Here is an 18,831-nt window from a genome sequence, read left to right on the forward strand (position 1 = left end):
TGTTCCTCAGCTTCCAGACCACCACATTTGGACTTGCAGCACCAGCTTGGAGTCACACATCAGAAAGAAGCATTAAAAGTCAGGTCCCAGCAGTCAGAGTTGGAGTCTTGCCTCTTCCCCTCCTCAAGTATCTGGAGAGGAAGTTTCTCTGCCACCATAAAGTGCCCAGGTTCAGGTACCAATTAAAACAGGACTAAAAAGGCCAAATTGAAAGCTACCAAGGAAGCAGGGGGCCTGTGGCTGGCTCCAGGGTTTGCTGCAGGATGCTCAAGTCAGCCAACACCTGAAGCCTTCAGCTGCTCAGAACTCCTCCTGCTGCCAGAGCTTCTCTCCTTTGCCCAGGGGGGCAGCAGAAGCTGCTCACTGCCCAGAGCCTCCCACCAGGAGGGTGCCCACATCTTTCAGAGCCAAGGGGCAGAGGCTAGAAGAGGTCCAAACGTGCTGGGAAGAGCCTTGGCAGAGGCTATGGAGCAGAGGGTTCCCCTGCTGGGGCTGCACTGGGGCTGCTGAGAAGCACCCCAGCACCCCCTTGCCCAGGGGCAGCAGAGGCTCAGTCACTGGCTCCTTGCCTTTCCCCCTGCCAGGCAGCAGCACTGTGGGCTCAGTCCCCTCAGAACTCTGCATCCAGTGTGAAGGAGTTGTCTGTGGGCTTGGCCATCACCCACATCCTCTGGTACTCCCCCACTCTCTTCTCAAAGAAGTTGGTCTTGCCCTCCAGGGAGATGTTCTCCATGAAGTCAAAAGGGTTCTCTACTCTGTAGATCTGCAAGGCAAAGGCTCTGCTCCACTGCCAGCTGGGGGCTGCACAGCACCTCTGGAGCCAGGGCAGGGCACACAGGAGGCACGACAGAGGCCCACAGCCAGAGGAGGCCATGAGGATGATCAGAGGGCCGACAGCCTCTGCTGTGCTCAGCATTGGGATTGCTCAGCCTGGAGAAGGCTCCAGGGAGACCTCAGAACAGCTTCCAGTACCTGAAGGGCTGCAGGAGAGCTGGGGAGGGGCTGTGGACAAGGGCTGGGGGTGACAGGATGAGGAACAATGGCTTGGAGCTGGAGAAGGGGTGGCTGGGACTGGAGAGGAGAAGGGAGCTGGATTAGGAGTGGGCCTCAGGAAGGGAATCCTGCCCATGTGTGGTGGGTTTGGAAGGATAAGGCTGAGAAGCCTCCTCCCTTCCCCCTTGTAAAGTAAAAGGGGAAAAAAAAAATTGAAGGGAAAGGAAAAAAAAACCTCACAAGCTGAATTAGCAAAGCAGTGGAGCTATATTTACAAAGCAACGTAGGGAATGCAGGGGATTATTTACAAATTTACAATATCTACAATATATACAAAGATATACAACAGAGTAACACAGAAATGAGAGTGACCCCCCTCAAGGCAGAGAGGGGGTTCCCCACCTCCTCTTTCCCCTCTTTCCCCCCTTTCCCCAGATTAGGTTAGGAGAGAGAGAGAGCGAAAGAAAGAAGTTAAAAGCAGTTTTGTGTTAATTGGAAAAGAGTTAATATACAGGCCTGGTATCTTGTTTTCAAGGCCGGGGCCTTGGCAGAAAGCCCAGCACAGAGTTAGCTGCAGAGCTGCTGCACCATGCAAAGGCGGAAGCAAGACTGACTGAGAAGTGCTGGAAATGTCCAGTATAGTCCCAGCTCAGAAGGTGCTTCCTCCCACTCGTCCAATGAAATTAGTTTAGACTATTCCTTCCGTTTACCAACTTCCGTCCACCATATTCCCTTTCTTAAGGGGGCAATGTCAACCGGCCACAGTCCACCCCTTCTAAACAATTTCATTGGCTGTTCATACTGTCCATCCAATCCAAAACGATATTTACAGTTCGTAAGTAAAGTTCATAGTCCATTCCGGCTATGCTTCAGACGTAGATGATTCAAAAGTCCAAGTAAATCAGAAAATGAGAAAAATGGAAAACAGTTCATTTCTTCACTGATGAAGCGAAGAAAAGGGAAACAGGGATTCTCAGGGTCTCTTAGTTGACTCAGGGCTCTCAGGGATCTCAGGGTTCGTGCACCGTAGATTCCTCGTTGGTTCTTCCTTTGGACGTGATGTAGCTGTACAACAGTTTGAAATTAACCTCTTTCAGCTAAAGTTAAATTTCTTTGTGGAATACACTGAATTTCACCATTCTCTTGCATTACCCAATAAGTGTGACCCGGACCTTCAGCTGAAACCACCCCTCGGACAGGTTTAGCCTCTCCTGAGGGCGAAAATACCCAAACAGTTTTGCCTAACAGATTCTTTTCTCTAACAACAGGAACTCTATCACCTTCTACTTTCCGTAGCAAATCTGAATGTGCAGGTCCAGCTCGGTTCACTGAACCTCTACTATTTACCAGCCAGGTTGCTTGTGCTAAATGTTTTTCCCAGTTTTTCAAAGATCCACCTCCCATGGCTTTGAGAGTGGTCTTCAACAAACCGTTGTAGCGTTCAATCTTCCCTGAAGCTGGTGCATAGTAGGGAATGTGGAATATCCACTCAATACCGTGCTCTTTTGCCCAGCTCTTTACAAGGTTGTTCTTGAAATGAGTTCCGTTGTCTGACTCAATCCTCTCTGGAGTTCCGTGTCTCCACAGGATCTGTCTCTCCAGACCGAGAATGGTGTTGCGTGCAGTTGCATGTGGAACTGGATAAGTTTCCAACCATCCAGTGTTTGCCTCTACCATAGTAAGCACGTATTGCTTACCAGAACGAGAACGTGGTAGAGTGATGTAGTCAATCTGCCAAGCTTCACCATACTTGTACTTGGACCATCTGTCACCATACCACAAGGGCTTAAGTCGTTTTGCCTGCTTAATAGCAGCACAAATGTCACAGTCATGGATGACTTGCGTGATAGCATCCATGGAAATGTCTATGGATCTGTCACGAGCCCATTGGTATGTTGCATCTCTGCCTTGATGTCCTGATGAATCGTGAGCCCACCGAGCTAAGAATATCTCACCTCGGTGTTTCCAGTCGAGATCAAGATTAGAGTCCATGTCTACTTGAGAAACTCTTGCAGCTAGATCTGCCTGATGGTTGTGTTGCTGTTCCTCAGTAGCTTTGCTCTTAGGAATGTGAGCATCGATGTGTCTCACTTTCACTGGAATTCTCTCGATTCGATCAGCAATGTCCTGCCACAGGTTGGCTGCCCAAATGGGTTTTCCTTTTCTCTGCCAACCACTCTTCTTCCAGTTCTTTAGCCAACCCCATAGAGCATTGGCTACCATCCATGAGTCGGTGTAGAGATAAAGCTTTGGCCATCTCTCACGTTCAGCTACGTCGACAGCTAGCTGGACAGCTTTTACCTCTGCAAACTGACTGGATTCTCCTTCTCCATCTTTCGCCTCTGCAACTCGGCGTGTTGGACTCCACACTGCAGACTTCCACCTTCGCTTGTTTCCAACAAGACGACAGGAACCGTCTGTGAACAAAGCATATTTCTTTTCATCATCAGAAAGGTCATTGTAAGGAGGAGCTTCCTCAGCACGAGTTACTTTCTCCTCTGGAGGTTTAGCACAGTTGATACCTTCAGGCCAACTTGAGATCACCTCCACTAGACCAGGTCTTTCAAGATTTCCCATTCGAGCTCTCTGTGTTATCAGAGCCATCCACTTAGACCAGGTTGAGTCTGTGGCATGATGTGGTGTGGAGCCTTTGCCTTTGAACATCCAATTCAAAACTGGTAATCTGGGAGCTAGAAGAAGTTGTGATTCAGTTCCAATCACTTCAGAAGATGCTTTTACTCCTTCATAGGCAGCTAAAATTTCTTTCTCTGTTGGAGTATAGTTAGCCTCTGAACCTCTGTAACCTCGACTCCAGAAACCAAGAGGTCGTCCACGTGTCTCACCTGGAGCTTTTTGCCACAAGCACCAGGTTGGACCATTGTCACTTGCAGCCGTGTACAAAATGTTCTTAATGTCTGGACCATCTCGGACAGGTCCCAGACCCATTGCTTGAATTACCTCTTGCTTTATCTGGTCAAAGGCTGCTTGCTGTTCAGGTCCCCAGTGGAAATGGTTTCTCTTTCGAGTTACATCATACAGAGGTTTCACAATATGACTGTATCCAGGAATGTGCAGTCTCCAAAATCCCACTATCCCCAAGAAACGTAGGGTCTCTTGCTTGTTTGTGGGACTTGCCATGGTAGAGACTCTATTTACCACATCCACTGGAATGTGTCGGCGTCCATCCTGCCAGCGCACTCCCAGAAACTGAATTTCTGTGTTAGGTCCTTTTACCTTGTCTCGTTTGATGGCAAAACCTGCATTCAGAAGAATGTCAATGATTTTGTTACCTTTCTTGAAGACTTCCTCAGCAGTTTTACCCCAGACGATGATGTCATCGATGAACTGGATGTGTTCTGGAGCACCTCCTTTCTCCAGAGCATCGTGGATCACTGCATGACAGATGCTTGAGCTGTGGATCCAGCCCATTGGCAGTCTGTTGAAAGTGTACTGGATTCCTCTCCAGGTGAAAGCAAACTGAGGCCTGCATTCCTCTGCTATGGGAATAGAGAAAAATGCATTAGCAATGTCTATGGTAGCATACCATTTGGCCTCTTTGGATTCCAGCTCATACTGTAGCTCCATCATGTCTGGTACTGCTGCACTCATAGGTGGTGTTACTTCATTTAGGGCTCGGTAGTCTACCGTCAGACGCCAGTCTCCATTCTGCTTCCGCACAGGCCACACTGGACTGTTGAAAGGTGAATGAGTTTTGCTGACGACTTTCTGACTCTCTAACTGACGAATCAGATTCTGAATGGGCAACAAAGAGTCACGGTTGGTTCTGTATTGTCTGTGATGCACAGTCTGAGAAGCAACCGGCAATTTAATGTCCTGTATCTTATGTTGTCCCACAACTGCAGATTCATCAGAAAGTTCAGGTCTGGCAGACAGCTTCAATTTTTGTCCATCAATTTCTATTGAAGCTACTCCAAAAGCCCATTTGTAACCTCTAGGGTCTTTGAAACGCCCTTCTCTCAAAAAATCAATTCCCAAAATACAAGGTGCATCAGGTCCGGTCACAACTGTATGCTTCCTCCATTGTTTACCAGTTAAACTTATATTAACCTCTACCTTACTTAACTCTTGAGATCCACCAGTGACTCCCAGAATAGTTATAGACTCTGATCCCTGATAATTTGATGGTATTATGGTGCACTGAGCTCCTGTGTCAACCAAGGCCCTGTACTTCTGAAATTGTGAAGTGCCAGGCCACTGGATGTACACATCCCGATAGATTCTATTATCTCTGTTATCCCTCTCCTCCCCCTGGCGGGAGGCAGGGCACCCCTAGTTATGGGGAAGATGCGCACATGTGCATTGCACATATTGTGCAGGGTTATAACTTTGCGTATTATAACTGGAGCCACTGTTGGAGCCATAAGAGTCGTTCTGGGGAACTGTGGAAGTAACAGCTACCCTTCTGGTATTGCTACCTTGGGTTCTGCCACTTTGCAATTCCCTCAGTCTCCTGAAAAGATTAGAAGTTGGTTGGCCATCCCAGCGGTTCATGTTCTCACCAAACTGATCACGCAGAGTTACCCAAATAGTTCTACGTGATTGCCTTGGTGGTCTATTTTGGAATGACCTGTTTTGGAATGACCTGTTTTGGAATGTCCTCCTTGGAGGACGTGTATTCCTCACAGATGAGACTTGTACCCACCTGGAGGAAGAATTGAAATTATCCCTCTGTGCCAATTGGTATATGGAATCTTTCAGATCCTTCATGCAATTCTCAATTTTTCCAGACAGATTTTCAATGGCTGAAACCAAAGAACCACGTGTCATGCTATCCTCCAATTGTCTCATTTGATCACTGAATTGGCCAACCGTAGGAGAAGCTCCACCATAACTTCTTGACACAATTCTGCTTGCCAGAATGTTTGCATAATTAGAAGGAGCAAGTTTGATGATCTTTTTAGCAAGACCAATACCCACAGGAATGTCATCAGGATTCAGAGTTTCATGTTCACCATAGAGTAGCTCTCTAACAGCAAATTCTCTCAAGCGCTTAATTCCCTCATCTATGGTAGTCCAGGGTTTAGGATTCCATGGAAGATCATCTCGGGAAGGGTATCTCAGGGCAACCGCTATTAAAAGGCGTATCCATAGATTAACCTTACCGAGAGCTTCGCCTAGATGTCTATCTATTCCATTGTCCCTTGAGAGAGTTCCTAACTGAGCTGCTGACTTGTCTCCAACTGTTAGAGCTGAAGCACCTGTATCATAACACCTACTAAGCCAAGCTAGAACTGGCTCCTTATCTGCCCTGGTGAAATCTTTACGGACATTTCGCAATTCCTCGCGGGGCGAAGAACACTCCAAAATATCATCTTCCTCCTCGTCTCCCTGAATTCTTTGCCCATATAATCCTGCTGTCATTCTCCTAAGGATCTCTTTAAGCTGAGAACCACCTTTGCCAGCTGCTTTCCTAGCTTCATCTCTATCCTGCTTTGATCTCACTAGGTTAGCTAGATCTTTAAAACAAACCTTCTCTTCCTCCTGAGCAGGATCTTTTAGAGTAGAGGGCCCCTCACCAGGATCAGTCTCCTCCTCTTCTTCTCCATCTTTGCCCTTTCCAGCTCTAGTCTTTAAAGGAGCCACCTTAACTGGAGCTGTGTTTGAATTTACAGCCACCTTAATAGAAGCTGATAAGTCCTGAGATAAATCAGCTGCTGGGGCAGTGACTTCCGGTCCCACTGAGGGAGTGGGTGGAAGTGACGTTGCTCCATTAATGGCCGACGGCGAAGAAGAAGAAGGAGGAGAAGGAGTGGGAGAAGGAGTAGGTGCCATGTTGATACCAGCCGATGCCCTTGGCTGCTTGCCAGAATCAGCAAAGTCATTTAGAGCTGCCTTACCAATTAACTTTTTAGCCTTCTTTGTAACTGACACGGGTTCTCCACAGTCCTCATCACTAGATGACTCTGGGACTGATCGAGAGCCACGGCGTTTTCTTTTTGATCTAGTTTTAATAACAAAACAAGCTCTGGACACCTTTCTCTCTCGCCATAAAGAAAACAGCAGATACACGATAATTATCACTGAAAGCAGGATTATACACATCAAATAAATCACCTTTGGATCCCAGGCATCACCTAAAGTTACTGTCTCCTCAGGCGGAATCTTAAAACCCTTTATCTCAATTGGGAGAGTGGTGGAGGTAACATTCCTGTATCTCACTGGCCATAATAAATTAATGCATTTTCCATACCATAATTTAACTCTATACATAACCCACATATAAATTGTCCGCACCAAATATTTACCCAGGTAATCCAAAATCAAACCCAAACAATATCTGTAAATCAGAGCCCCAAAAATTGAAAAGAATAATCGCTCCACAAACCACAATACCTTCATGTTTGCTAATTCAGCCAGAAAACACTAAATCAATCAAATAATAAATTAAACTAATTATCTGCCGCACGTTGGGTACGCCAATAAAAAAAAATGTGGTGGGTTTGGAAGGATAAGGCTGAGAAGCCTCCTCCCTTCCCCCTTGTAAAGTAAAAGGGGAAAAAAAAAATTGAAGGGAAAGGAAAAAAAAACCTCACAAGCTGAATTAGCAAAGCAGTGGAGCTATATTTACAAAGCAACGTAGGGAATGCAGGGGATTATTTACAAATTTACAATATCTACAATATATACAAAGATATACAACAGAGTAACACAGAAATGAGAGTGACCCCCCTCAAGGCAGAGAGGGGGTTCCCCACCTCCTCTTTCCCCTCTTTCCCCCCTTTCCCCAGATTAGGTTAGAAGAGAGAGAGAGCGAAAGAAAGAAGTTAAAAGCAGTTTTGTGTTAATTGGAAAAGAGTTAATATACAGGCCTGGTATCTTGTTTTCAAGGCCGGGGCCTTGGCAGAAAGCCCAGCACAGAGTTAGCTGCAGAGCTGCTGCACCATGCAAAGGCGGAAGCAAGACTGACTGAGAAGTGCTGGAAATGTCCAGTATAGTCCCAGCTCAGAAGGTGCTTCCTCCCACTCGTCCAATGAAATTAGTTTAGATTATTCCTTCCGTTTACCAACTTCCGTCCACCATATTCCCTTTCTTAAGGGGGCAACGTCAACCGGCCACACCATGAGGGTGGTGAGGCACTGGCACAGGCTGCCCAGGAAGGCTGTGGAGGCTCCAAGCCTGGCAGAGCTGACAACCAGGCTGGATGAGGCCCTGAGCAGCCTGGGCCAGTGGGAGGGCATCAAGTTCAATCCCCCCTGCCAAGGACAAAGGCCCACAGAGGGGGCTTAGACCCAGCTGATCCTCAAGGTCCCTCCAACCCATCCCACACTCCCTGGGGCCAGGCAGTGAGGGCTGCCCTGCCCAGAACAGCAGCAGGGGCACACTGCCTCCTCAGCTCCAGAGGTGCCTCAGAGCCCTGCTGGCACAGCACCAGCCCTGGAGCTCTGTAGCCTGCGGGGGAAGCCTGCTCTGGGAGGGGAGGGGCCGCCCAGGGCTGCACTCACCATAGGAATCCTTCCTGTCCCCGATCCAGCAGAGGGCCCAGTCAGCCTTCTTCACACAGGGCAGCATCTCAATGGCGTTGAACAGGAACTCCCTGGGGGGGGAGAGAGCTCTTCAGGGGAAGTCAGAACCCCCTGCACTCCACCCACAGAGCCTCCCTCCCCCCAGCTCTACAGCAGCTCATCCCTGTGGTGTGCCCTCCAGCTGCCCTCTCACCTACCCTCTCACCTACCCACAGCACCACCAGCAGCCCCTGCTCTGCTGAGACCCCACCTCCAGCACTGCCTCCGGGGCTGCTGGCCCCAGTAGGACACAGAGGTGTGGAGAGAGTCCAGAGGAGGCCACAAAGATGCTGCAAGGGCTGGAGAAGCTCTGCTGGGAGCACAGGCTGAGGGAGCTGGGGCTGTGCAGCCTGCAGAGGAGAAGGCTCCAGGGGCACCTCAGAGCTGCCTGCCAGGACCTGAAGGGATCCTGCAGGAAGGCTGCAGAGAGACTTCTCCTGAGGGGGTCTGGAGCCAGGCCAGGGGGGAATGGTTTGAAGCCGAGGCAGAGGGTGCTGAGCCTCTGGCACAGGCTGCCCAGGGATGCTGTGGCTGCCTCCCTGCCTGGGAGTGTTTAGGGCCAGGCTGGTGAGAGGTGTCCCTGGGCACAGCAGGGGGTTGGAGCAAACAAGCTCTAAGGTCCCTTCCAGCCCTGAGCCCTGCCCCAGAGGGGGCAGTGGGGCCCCAGCAGACCTCTGGGAGGGGTCCTTGATGTAGGTGTCGATCAGCAGGCTGTACATCTCCAAGTGGATGTTCTCCATGGCAATCTGGAAGCTGTAGAAGCAGCAAGCCTCTGTCACCTGCACCTCCTGGCTGAACCTCTCCACCTGCAGGGCACAGCAAGGCACCAGCATGGGCATGGCTGCCCTGGGCACGGCTGCCCTGGGCACCCCAGCTGGGCAACGAGAAGTGGCCTGCAGTGTGCCAGGGGAAGGCTCAGCTGGAGAGGAGGGAAAATGTCTTTGGTGCAGGAGTGGTCAGGGCCTGGCAGAGGCTGCCCAGGGAGGTGGTGGAGTCCCCATGCCTGGAGGAGTTCCAGAACCCTGGGGCCATGGCTCCTGGGGCCAGGGTTTGGAGACCATGGTGGGGCTGGATTGGGCCTGGATGGATGCCCTCAGAGGCCTTTCCCAGCCCAAACCACTCTCTGATACTGGCTCAGCCCCCAGATTAACTCCAGCCATGTAGGTCAGCAGCAGCAGGGAGAGCAGCAGCTCCCCACAGCTCCCAGCTGCCAGCTAACTCCTTGGTTCCAAGAGGAATGGGAGAAGCTCTCCACTGCATCCACCCCCCCAAGGGAGAGGAGCAGAGGGTGGAAGCAGGACCAGGGCTCAGGACCAGCCAAGTGCCCCATGGGCAAGCTCACAGTGACAGAAGCAGCCAGAGGTAGCTGGTGAAGCTCAGGGCAGTGTGTGGCATCCCCTCAGGGCCTGGCAGGTGCCCAGCCCAGCCAGGGGGCAGGGGGGGCACAGCCTCCACACTCACCAGGTTCTCATTGACAATGCCATTACTGGCAGCTGTCGTAGTTTGGCTGGGTGCCCTCTGCTACAGGGGTGTTTCCTGTGTCCAGAAGTCCGGCCCAGTGGGTGGACACAGGATATTAGGTTATTTCCTACCATGATCCCTTGCACCACTATAAGTCTCACGGCGGGGTCTGGCACTTCCTCTTTCCTTCCTCTCCGCCACCTGGTAACTGGGGCAGAGCTCTCCCAGCCATGGGCCTGGTTAGGCCCAAGGCCACGGGGGGATGGGCAGTCTCAGATCTGGCCATCTGAGACCAACCTAGCAGTGGGGGGGGGAAGGAGGAGCCCTGGGGGTTTTGGGTGCACCCTCAGGTGGGGATGGGATCTCTCTGGGTCTGTTTTGGGGTTCTTGTCACTGTGTTTCTAGGTCTCTGCACGCACTCACTGTTCTATTTAAACTTTCTATCACTTTTGCAATCTGTTTGTCTGAGTTGTCATTTCTGTGCGTGGTGGGGAGGGGGTCTGCCCCAACCCATTACATTTTGGTGCACCAAGGTGGGGCTGGCTGTTGTGCCCACTCTGCAGATCGATTGCAAAGGATGGAGAGCTTAAATTTAGTTCTGGGCGTTGGTTTGGGTTTGGCAGTTGGGGCTCAAGTGATGTTGCCGGGGCGACCGTGTAAGTTCTTGTGGATTGTGGGGGGATAACTGGTGCACTGCCGGTGGCACGGACCCTCTCCTACTATTTCAAGCAGGGGTGGTTCTCGACCATCGGCATCGGGGTACCGCTTGAGAACGCGGAAGCTGCCCCTCCTCCGCGGCGGGAACCGAAGTGGGGGAGGGGCAGCGGCGAGCAGATCAGAGTCAGGTCCGTTCTCTCTGCGGGGATAGAGCCAGCCGCTGCGAGCGGGCGAGCCAGCTCCCGAAGCCCTGGGGGGCCGACGGGGACTCCAGCTGGAAAGCCGTTTTCAAGGGCTCTGAGAACGCGTATATGGCTTTCACTGGAGAAGCCATTTGAGTGTCCGAGGGGTGGAGGTGATTTTGATTCTGTGCCGCGGCCATAGAGGTGGGTAGAGCCCTGCTGTGTGCCGAGCGGTGGCGGCGGACCCGGCCATGCGCTCAGCTGCGGCGGGCCCGGCCCTAGTCTCTTCCCCGACTTTTTCGGACGAGTTCTGAAAATGGCGCCTAGCACCTGGCTCCACCTTCCTTCTTCTCAGTGAGCTGTGGTGCAGCCCCTCCCTTTCTGGGGGGTGTGTGTGCAGCCGGATGCTGTCATGCCTCGGTACAGGTACGCCTAGTGGGGGGGCGAAGTACCTCGCACATGCATCCGTGTGGTTTTGGACCGCAGTTGGAAGCGGTTGGTTGTGGCACCCTGGATGGATTGAAAAAGGCAGTCGTGGGTTGGATGGTTTCGACTGGCCTGCCCCAGGGGTGGAGAATATGCCGCCGAGTGAACATAGGTGAAAAATAAAGGCTTGGCTGAGAAGTCATGAGGCTTTTCCAGGTGACCATGATGCCCAAGGAATCCATGGAGAACTTGCACCACAGGAGAATGAGCTCTGCATCGCCAGGAGGTTCCATTGGATGAATTAAGAAGAACTGGAATGGACAGACACTAGAGCCTGACTGAAAGACTGTTTGGGTGGACGCCCAGATGAAGACACGGACTTCGCCGGACATGTCATCAGTTTTCTGATTTGATGATGTGTTTGGGTGCAGGGATTATGGTATGAAATAAGGGGTGGCTCCTGTCGTAGTTTGGCTGGGTGCCCTCTGCTACAGGGGTGTTTCCTGTGTCCAGAAGTCCGGCCCAGTGGGTGGACACAGGACATTAGGTTATTTCCTACCATGATCCCTTGCACCACTATAAGTCTCACAGCAGGGTCTGGCACTTCCTCTTTCCTTCCTCTCCGCCACCTGGTAACTGGGGCAGAGCTCTCCCAGCCATGGGCCTGGTTAGGCCCAAGGCCACGGGGGGATGGGCAGTCTCAGATCTGGCCATCTGAGACTAACCTAGCAGTGGGGGGGGGAAGGAGGAGCCCTGGGGTTTTGGGTGCACCCTCAGGTGGGGATGGGATCTCTCTGGGTCTGTTTTGGGGTTCTTGTCACTGTGTTTCTAATTCTCTGCACGCACTCACTGTTCTATTTAAACTTTCTATCACTTTTGCAATCTGTTTGTCTGAGTCGTTATTTCTGCGCATGGTGGGGAGGGGATCTGCCCCAACCCATTACAGCAGCAAAGAAGGCCAGGACGTGGGAGATGAAATACTTCTCCTCAGGCTTCAGGGCCTCCCAGTGCTGTCAGTCTTTGGAGAGGTCCACCTAGAGCATTGCCACAGGTGAGGAGGTGCAGGGGGCCCCAGGCCCGTGGCAGAGCCACAGGCCATGCCCAGCCTCACCTCCTCTGCTGTCCAGAAGGAGGCCTCAGCCTTCTTGTACATCCGCCAGATGTCATGGTACTGGATGGGGAAGATGACGGAAGCGCGAGGGGTTGTCCTGCATCAGCGGCTCCTCCTCCTCACCCCGCGGCGCCTGCAGGCAGAGGGGAGACTGGGGTCAGGGAAGAGAGCTCCGAGGAAGGTCCTCTCTCTGACTCTGGAATGCCTCCAGGGAAGGGCATTCAGCCACCCCCTGGGCAGCCTGTGCCAGGCTCTGAGAACTCTTCCAGTCAGGAAGTTTCTTCTCATCCCCAGCCCAGCCCTCCCCTGGCACACTCCAGGCCACTTCCTCTCCTTCTGTCACCTGAGCCTGGGGAACAGAGCCCAACCCCAGCTCCCTGCAGCCTCTTCTCAGGGAGCTGCAGAGAGCAATGAGGTCTCCCTCAGCCTCCTCCACATTCAACACCCCCAGGGCCCTCAGCTGCTCCTCCCCAGCCTTGTTCTCCAGACCCTTCCCCAGCTCTGTTGCCCTTCTCCAGCTCCTCAATGTCCCTCTGGGAGTGAGGGCTCCAAACCTGAACCCAGCACTCAAGCTGTGGCCTCTCCAGGTCTGATCCAGGGGCACAATCCCTGCCCTGCTCCTGCTGCCCATGCCACTGCTGCTCCAGGCCAGGCTGCTGCTGCCCTTTGTGCCCACCTGGGCACCCCCTGGCTCCTCTCCAGTTGCTGCCCACCAGCACCCCCAGGCCTTTCTCTGCTGGTTGGCTTCCAGCCACTCTGCCCCAAGCCTGGAGCCTTCATGGGGTGGCAGTGCCCCAGGTTCAGGGCCCCACACTGGGCCTTGTTGAACCTCATCCCGCTGGGCTCAGCCATGGATCCAGCCCGGCCAGGGCCCTCTGCAGAGCCTCCCTGCCCTCCAGCAGACCACCACTGCCACCCAGCTCATTGTCAGCTGCAGACTCGCTCAGCAGCCTCCCCCAGGCCTCCAATAACGATCTCAATGGGAACCGGCTCTGAGGCGTGCCGGGAAGCAGCAGAGGGAGCAGGGCAGGGGGGCAGGGTGGGCGCGGTGCCCGGGGACCGCTCACTCACCGACGGCTTCTCGTCGCCCTCCTGGAAGATCTTGCGGGAAGCCTTGCTGGCCAGGACCCGAGTGCTGCTGGGGGCAGCAGGGTGAGAGGACGGCTCACCGTGTTCTCTTTCTCGCTCAGCGCCAGGGCCTTCATGGGCGACAGGCTCATCCCCAGCGACAGGCGCTTCTCCTGAGCAGCATTGTCCCGGGCTTTTCCCTCTCAGTGGCATGGTCCGTCTCCTGTGTTTCCCTTCATCTCCATTTTTCTTCTTTTAATCATCCAGTCTGGGGGACACAGTCCCCTGCATTTTTCTTCTGCAAGCCAGTAGTGGCTCCAGTCTTTTATACAGTTTTAGTCCTTAGATATGTGTCCAAGTATTGTCCCTCAGGAATTCAGGGGCCACAAAATCATCCTGAGGTAAATGTCCAGGTATCGTTCCCCTGGAAATCTTTCTGTGCATTTCTGTGTGTTTGGGCAAGGGTCTAGATGGAGGGGGGGGGGCTCCGCCTCCTCCATCTCCATCTCCATGCCCCCACACTCATTACACATCAGGAAACAGGTGGTGAACCCATTGTCTACCCTTTCCAGGGTACTTGATGGGTGGAGATTATCTTGTCCTGAAGGTATGATGGCTGGGTCATCGTTGTAGGCCAGCTGCAGTCCAGTGTTATCACGATGCAATCCCAAGGTGATTAGCATCCAGGATTGGTAGACAGGATTCCTACATGATCTTTGCACCTTCCTTCCAGTGGCTCTGCCCAACACATATCAGCTATTGTCTGGGCAAGCAGCAAGTGATTTTATCTTTGTTGAGTCACACCAGGAGAGCCAACTTTTAGTCTCTCACACCATGGCCCTCAGCACCACATCTCTGCCCCTGAAACATCTCGGGGGGGGTTCAGCCCCCACTGTTTCATAGGAACACAGAATGGTTTGGGTTGGAAGAGACCTTGAACATCATTCAGCTCCAACCCCCTGCCATGGGGGGCACCTCCCACCAGCACAGGCTGCTCAGGGCCTCATCCAGCCTGGCACTGAACACTCCCTGGGCAGCCTGTGCCAGAGTCTCAGCAGCCTCACTCTCGACAATTTCTTACTCCTCTCCAGTCTCAAGTCTCCTCTCTCCCAGATCCAAGCCATTGTCCCTCATCCTGGCACTCCCAGCCCTTGTCTACAGTCCCTCCCCAGCTCTCCTGGAGCCCTTTAGGTACTGGAAGGCTGCTCTGAGGTCTGCCTGGAGCCTTCTCCAGGCTGCACAGCCCCAGCTCTCTCAGCCTGTTTCTCTTCCCTTCTGTTTTCCCCCTGGCAAGCCTGGGCAGCCTGCAGAGGCTGGGAGGGAAGCTGGAGCTCACATTTCTTCTTTCTTTGGTCACACAACACAGAGGCAGTGCAGGCAGCTATTGTGTTCCAGCTGCCACCAGACCCCGGCTGCATCTTGTAAGCAGGGCACAAAGCATCCCAGGAGAGCAAGCAGCACAAAACCAGAGGCAATGGCCTGGAGTGTGCCAGGGGAGGGCTGGGTTGGAGAGGAGGAAAAATGTCTTTGGTGCAGGAGTGGTCAGGGACTGGCAGAGGCTGCCCAGGGAGGTGGTGGAGTCCCCATGCCTGGAGGGGTTCCAGAGCCCTGTGGCCATGGCACCTGGGGCCAGGGCTTGGTGGCCATGGGGGGGCTGGGTTGGGGTTGGATGATCTTAGAGGCCTTACCCAAGCCAAACCATTCCCTGATTGCAGGAAAACTCCATGCAAGTAGGCAGCCTGGACAGGCAGGGACAGGCAGGGAAATGCTCCTGCTCTGCCCCGGGAGAGCAGGCCCCAGGGACAGGAGTCCAGACAACTTCCAAAAGGCTCAACAGCACCCACCCAGCACCCTGCTATCTTCTGCCTCCTGTCCAGCTGCTAGAGGGGTTGGCAGAGAGGTACAGCAGCCCCCTCGCCCCCAGCCAAACTCCTTTGCTCTCCCTCCCCACCCAGGGTCCCCAGAGGCACAGCCCAGGCCCCGCTGGCCCTGCTGGCGCTGTGCTATTACTGCAGCCCAGCCACCCCCTCCTGGCAGCCCGGGCAGGGGCTGAAGGCAGCGGTGCCAGCTCAGCACCACAGCGCTGGCTGGGGACTGGATGGGATGGGGGCTGGGGGCGGCTCCAGCACTGCCTGTGCCACGGAAGGAGCAGCCCAAGGCTGCCTGCAGGGCTCTGGATGCTCAGAAAGAAGGAGGGAGGAGCAGGGCTGTGGGGTGCTGCGTGGCCATGCTGCCCACGGAGCTCCTCCTGCAGGCTGCCAGCACGGCCTGGGCTGCCTCAGCAGCTGCAGGGGGAGCTCAGCAGCCTCTGCCCTGGCCGTGGCTGCTGTGTGCCCTCGGTGCCAGCATGGCAAAGACCCTTCCCACCAGCATAGCATCCCCATCACCTGCTTCATCACGATGGGCACCTCCCTGGCTCCCAGCTGGCCTCTCCCTGGCTCATGGGCATCACCCAGGGCAGGCCCTTCCTTGCTCAGGGATGGTTTCTTCCACTGCCCAAAGGACAGCCTGGCAGTGAGTGCCCTCAGCACAGCCTGGCAGTGACTGCCCCCAGCACAGCCTGGCAGTGAGTGCCCCCTGTGCCCATAGCAGAGGTTTTCCTCTTTGTGGCCTGCTCTGGACCTGCTGCAGCAGCTCCAGGTCCTCCCTGTGCTGGAGGCTCCAGAGCTGGACCTCAGGCTCCAGGTGGGGTTTCAGCAGAGCTGAGGGGCAGGATCCCCTCTCTCAGCCTGCTGCCCTCACTCCCTTGCCCAGCACCATGGGTAGGCAGTGAGACCCAGCCCTGCTCTCATGTCTGCTGGAGAAGGCTCTCACTGCCCCCTGGCACCACCACCTCCTTCTCTCCTACAGCACAGGGCAGCAACTCTCCCAACAGAAGGCTTCTGGCCCAGGTCTGCCTTGGCCCTGAGGGGGCTGCACAGATGGAACATTCCAGGCCAGCACTGGGCACCACCTGGAGGACTCTGCTCAGGGGCATTCCTCAGGGGCATTCCTCAGCCCTTGCTCACCCACAGCTGCCTGTGCAGGAAGGCAGCCCCAGCCCTGCCCTGCTCCTGCTCTTTGTGTGGAGCCCCTGCTCTTGCACAGTCTGTGCCAAGTGGCCTGGGCTACCCTTTCCCTCTTGCCCCAGGAAACAAGCCTGGCACCTCAACAGAGCAGCCAGGAGACCATCTGGGTGGCCTCAAAGCCAACCAGCCTCAGACCAGGGGGGGACAAAGCCAGGGCTGCAAATTACTTCAGTGAGCCAGGGGCAGACAGCCTGGAGCTCACCTGCAGGCACCCCCATCTGTAGTGATTTGAGCCTTAGCTGAGAGTTAAAAGCTCAAATGGGAAAAGGCTGAGAATCTCTTCCCCACTCCCCCCCACCTCCTCCCTCCAAACAGGGAGAGGAGGGAAAAAAAGGGGTAAGGAGCAAATCCACTAAGCAACAATCTGGAGTCAGCTTGGAAGTAGAGAGGCAAATAATTTTTTTTCTTCAAATTATATATATAACAATAACAGGGAAAAACAAGGTTCACAAGGGCAAGGAACAAGAATGGATGGGAGTGAGACAGAAAAAAAATAATACAAAACCAGTCTTTCTCTGAGGAGGTGCAGAGACAGCAGGGAAAAGGATCAGGTCCGGCCACGTGGCTGAGGAGCAGGAGGGCAGCTGCAGTAGCTCTCATCCAGCAGAGGCAGGAGCCAAAAAGGAGATCCAACTGCTATGATGTCCTGCTTTTTATACCCTAGCTGGGCAGGGAGGGGGGAGTGGAACAGACTCAGCTTTCCCAGGGGGGAAACGCCCTTCAGGGAGGGTAAAGTACCCGCAAGCCCTCCACCCTGCTTTCTTCTTTTGTTTTCAGAAAGAGGTGTTAACCCACCACAATCCACCCCTCTGTTCCACTTCTTCTCTCCTGCCACAGCCCCTTCATGTGATTTTGACACGTGGTATTTGAATCCTTGGTGCAAGTTTCTTGCTATCCCGGCTTGCTCTCTCCCAGGGCAGTCTCTCTCTCTGCTGATGGTCACTGTAGGTGGTGCTTGAACTGGGCAGGCATGTAGAGAAGAATCAGGAATCAGTCTGTCTTTGAAAGGGAAAGGAAAAAGTCAGGAACAGTCTGTTGCTGTAGGAACATCGGGAACAGTCCGTTGCTGTATGGACATAGGGAACAGTCCGTTGCTGTAGGGACATCAGGAACGGGTACAGGTGAGATGATGCTCTTTGGGTTGGTGTGCAGTGGGTATGTTGGGTCCTGGATGCTGGGCTGGTATTAAACTAGGATGGAGAAACTTAGAACAACTTATAACTATTCACATAATTACATTGATGAGTGTTGCCTCCTCTGAGTTCATCCTCTCTCAGCCAGAGTCACATTCTGCTGTGGGATACACTGAATGTCCCCACTTTCTAACATAACCCAGTACGTGTGACCAGGCCCCTCAGCTGAGACCACCCCTCGGGTTGGTTTGCCCCCACCAGCAGCAGGGAAAACCCACACTGACTTCCCCAGCAGGTTCTTCTCAGCAATCACAGGAACTCCATCTCCATCCACTGTTTGCAGCAGGTCGGACTGGGCAGGACCAGCTCGGTTCACAGATCCTCTGCTGTTCACTAACCAAGTGGCTTGAGCTAGGTGCTTTTCCCAGTTCCTGAAGGTTCCACCCCCCATGGCTTTTAGGGTGGTCTTTAGCAAGCCATTGTAGTGCTCGACCTTCCCTGCAGCTGGTGCATGGTATGGGATGTGGTAAATCCACTCAATCCCATGTTCCTTTGCCCAGTCCCTTATGAGATGGTTCCTGAAGTGGGTTCCATTGTCTGATTCAATCCTCCCAGGGGTGCTGTGTCTCCACAGGATATGTCTCTCTAGGCCCAGGATGGTGTTGCGAGCAGTGGCATGAGGAACTGGATAGGTCTCCAGCCACCCTGTACTTGCCTCCACCATGGTCAGTACGTACTGCTTGCCACTGTGAGACCGAGGAAGGGTGATGTAGTCTATCTGCCAGGCCTCTCCATATTTATATTTCGACCATCTCCCCCCATACCACAGAGGCTTCATGCGCTTGGCCTGCTTGATGGCAGCACAGATGTCACACTCATGGATGGCCTGTGAGATGGCCTCCATAGAGATGTCCACGGATCTGTCCCAAGCCCACCGGTATGTGGCATCTCTCCTTTGGTGGCCAGAAGTGTCATGGGCCCAGCGAGCTAAGAACAGCTCACCCTTGTGTTCCCAGTCCAAGTCTATTTGGGAGATCTTGGCAGCCAGGTCTGCTTGGTGGTTGTGCTTGTGCTCCTCTGTGGCTCTGCTCTTGGGGATGTGTGCATCGATGTGCCGTACCTTGGTTGGCAGCCTGTCCAGGCAGGCAGCGATGTCTTGCCACAGGTCAGCGGCCCAAACAGGCTTCCCTTTTCTCTGCCACCCGTTCC

General features: G+C 53.6%; 1 protein-coding gene across 1 annotated transcript; it reads right to left on the minus strand.

The window, feature by feature from the left end:
* Positions 1-610: 610 nt before the first annotated feature.
* On the minus strand, positions 611-13,573 carry RRM2 (ribonucleotide reductase regulatory subunit M2). The gene is given in 10 exon segments (XM_068155363.1): positions 611-763; positions 4,150-4,250; positions 8,457-8,548; positions 9,189-9,322; positions 9,978-10,009; positions 12,180-12,276; positions 12,354-12,431; positions 12,433-12,486; positions 13,425-13,505; positions 13,508-13,573. Coding segments are annotated over 10 exon segments (888 nt in total).
* Positions 13,574-18,831: the final 5,258 nt, after the last annotated feature.

This window comes from Melanerpes formicivorus, unplaced genomic scaffold, assembly GCF_026170545.1.
Source record: "Melanerpes formicivorus ecotype bairdi unplaced genomic scaffold, bMelFor1.0.p_v2 SCAF_31, whole genome shotgun sequence".
Classification (NCBI taxonomy): Eukaryota; Metazoa; Chordata; class Aves; order Piciformes; family Picidae; genus Melanerpes; species Melanerpes formicivorus.